Source organism: Anneissia japonica, unplaced genomic scaffold, assembly GCF_011630105.1.
Source record: "Anneissia japonica isolate Jap-2015-1 unplaced genomic scaffold, ASM1163010v1 scaffold342_len425065_cov216, whole genome shotgun sequence".
Classification (NCBI taxonomy): domain Eukaryota; kingdom Metazoa; phylum Echinodermata; class Crinoidea; order Comatulida; family Comatulidae; genus Anneissia; species Anneissia japonica.
The window spans coordinates 131,547-134,317 of record NW_022702649.1 but is presented as its reverse complement, the minus strand read 5'-3'; the positions used below and the strand labels follow the sequence as shown (position 1 = coordinate 134,317).

Genomic DNA, 2,771 nt, shown 5'->3' with positions numbered 1-2,771 from the left:
TGAATCCTCCACTGATCTGCAGTGGTTAATGCCTGTTGTCAACAGCCCTGGCCGGCTGTCCCCCTCCCTTTGAATCCTCCACTGAACATACAATAACATCCAATCAGAATTATAAATTTATTTCAGATTGGTGTATATATATATACATATGTACGCTTAATTAAGAATTGTTTAATCTATAACACCACTATCTCAATACTTGACCGCTTTGATCTCTGTCGGATTTCACTTTGTATATTACAGCATAAACTATTAGATAATACGCCTATAATCCATCTACATCACTATTGTATTGTTTATATTGTACAGTATACAACTTGCAACAGCCAATCTTGTGCATTCTGTAAAGCTGATGAAGGCCAGAAAATTTCCTTCGAAAATAAATACAGTGTTCAACAGTATACATGCCTTGTCATAATTTTTTGTTTCAACGACTTTCAAATTTGAAATATTTAATCAAAGTGGGTTGCATCATTTTCATTTGTTTTATACATTGGGTGAACCCTGTTTTTCCATCCAAAATGATTTTAAAATTTCCTTTTTTTTTCAGGTGGAAAGGAAGAATATTGTGGCGGTATGGCTTTGGGTCAGAGCTTAAAGTTGGACCATCCATACTCCTCAGCAACATACACAAACTTTGTCTCTGGGTTCCAAGGTGTCCTCGACTACATCTTTTATGAGCCTCAGTATTTTAATATTGAGCAAGAGGTGCCGTTGCCATCACATTTGGATGTTGTCCAGTTCACAGCTTTACCAAGTCAAGTCTTTCCATCAGATCATCTGGCTTTAGTTTGTGACTTGAAGTGGAATGTTGGATAATTAAAAAAAAACAAGAATATTGATATATAGATTACCGTATAACAAATTACAAAAAAATGTAATATTTATTTTTCTTTTTACATTTTTTATTTTGGTATATACACCTTGCACAATCCACAACGGAAAGCAGAGATACATCAGAGACCAGCAGAGGGTAATTGGTTTAACAAGTCCTCTGCCAGGGACATGAGTTCGTGTCCAACATGGTTTACTCAGGGCACCAGTACCAGGGATCCTGTCCAAACAAACCATTATTGCATGTAAACTTGCTGGCAGTGGTCACCAGAACACAAACTCTCACCACAGAGGTTCCACAAAGAACCTGAAGTAATGATCTAAAGATAAACACTATGTTTTGTGTTTCATTAGAGTCGATAGGAATGATTTTCGTTATGGTGGCGCCCTTTTACACAGTCAACGTGTTAAGCCACAGTTGGGCAAAGTGTGGCCTGTGTATCTTTGGCTTTAAAACCCCTTGTTTTTACAGCCCCCTTTTTTTTTTTTGGGTCCGACTGCCCGATGAGCTTTGGCCGATGGGGAGGCTTGACCAAACCAATGGGGGCTTAAGCCCCCTGCCCCCACTGGTGCCGCCACTGCCCACATGATGCAAGACGGTTGGTAACTATGCTGATGGTATGAGTACCAAGCCAATGTATGTGGCATGGCTACCAGGCTGCTCCATGTAGCATGAGTATGAGACTGCTCCATGTGGCATGAGCATTAAGCGTGTCCATGTGGCACTAGCAGTATCAACATTTCAAAACCAAATGAACAATAATGATTATGTTAGCCACAAAACTACAATTTGTTTTAAAACTTTAATTAATAGAGGAATAGTAAATTTATTTGGTTTATTATGGAATGTATGTCTTAACCAATTTTATGTAGGCGTTCTAGAAACGCAGCTTTTTATGATTAATATCAAGAAATAGTATATTGCATATTGAAGAATGAAATACAATAAACTATAATAATCATTGGATTTTTTTGTCAGAGGGATGGATTAAATTCATATTAAAATGGTGAAGCGTTTGTCATTAATCTGTCATTACTTGTCACGTTCCAGATTGTATAATGGTCATAGCCATTTCGGAGAAATGCAAAGGCACTTGACAGAAAAATCAAAACATCAGTGGGTCGACTGAAAACACTAACATATTAACTGAACTATAATATCCCTGAAACTGCCAAAGAAATTAAGAACAAATCAAAAAGGACCAGCAACAGTGCTCTGTTTACTTTCAGTTTGAGGCCTTGCATAACTTACAGTCTTTGGCTTATGCGTTTCAAACTACAAAAAAATATATTGATAATTGTAATTGTTTCATGTCTAGAGCTATCAGCTAATTCAAGTGTTAAAAAACTTTCGCCTTAGATATTATGGTGGGTATTACAGTACAAGGGTGGCGGGGAGGGGGACGTTGGGGCTCCGTCAGGGATAAAAAGAAAAAACAATTCGACTAGAAAAAAAAGATACATGCATGTCTTGCATATGGGTAGACTAAAATTAAGCCTTTGAAACCACTGGATTTATTTTCCAGGGCCTTCGACCACTGGACTGCTTCCGGGAGATTTTGAGTAGCGCCCGACCCTGCCCATTTATGCTCTCGTCGTGGATATCGTCACCCTGGCGAGAGCAGGGTGACACAGTCATATAATACTTTAGTGCATTGTTAATTGTCTCCCAAAAGATGAAGATAAAACCTCAACCGTTCACCTATAAATGTAAATTGCACATAAAAGGATCTAAGTTTTCAACTTTCAATAATTCGAAAAATTGGTACAGTAATTTAAAGACGATTTGCTACAAAAAAAATCCTCAAATTTACTGCCAGTTATGAATAGTATTTGGAGCCGATAATGATTATGGTTTCGTTTCTCGTTTTGATTTTCAATTGGAAGCTAATAACTTACTGGAATTTACAAGTTAAACAATCCGTTTTGCTTATATA

General features: G+C 37.4%; 1 protein-coding gene across 1 annotated transcript in view; it reads left to right on the top strand.

Moving 5' to 3' along the window:
* Positions 1–1,860, top strand: part of LOC117103978 (2',5'-phosphodiesterase 12-like) — a 34,298-nt gene extending 32,438 nt beyond the window's left edge. Inside the window, exon 7 of the mRNA XM_033244629.1 lies at positions 551–1,860. Within this exon, the coding sequence (XP_033100520.1) occupies positions 551–819 (269 nt within the window). The 3' untranslated portion in view covers positions 820–1,860. The remainder of the gene's footprint in view (positions 1–550) is intronic.
* The last annotated feature ends 911 nt before the right edge of the window (positions 1,861–2,771 follow it).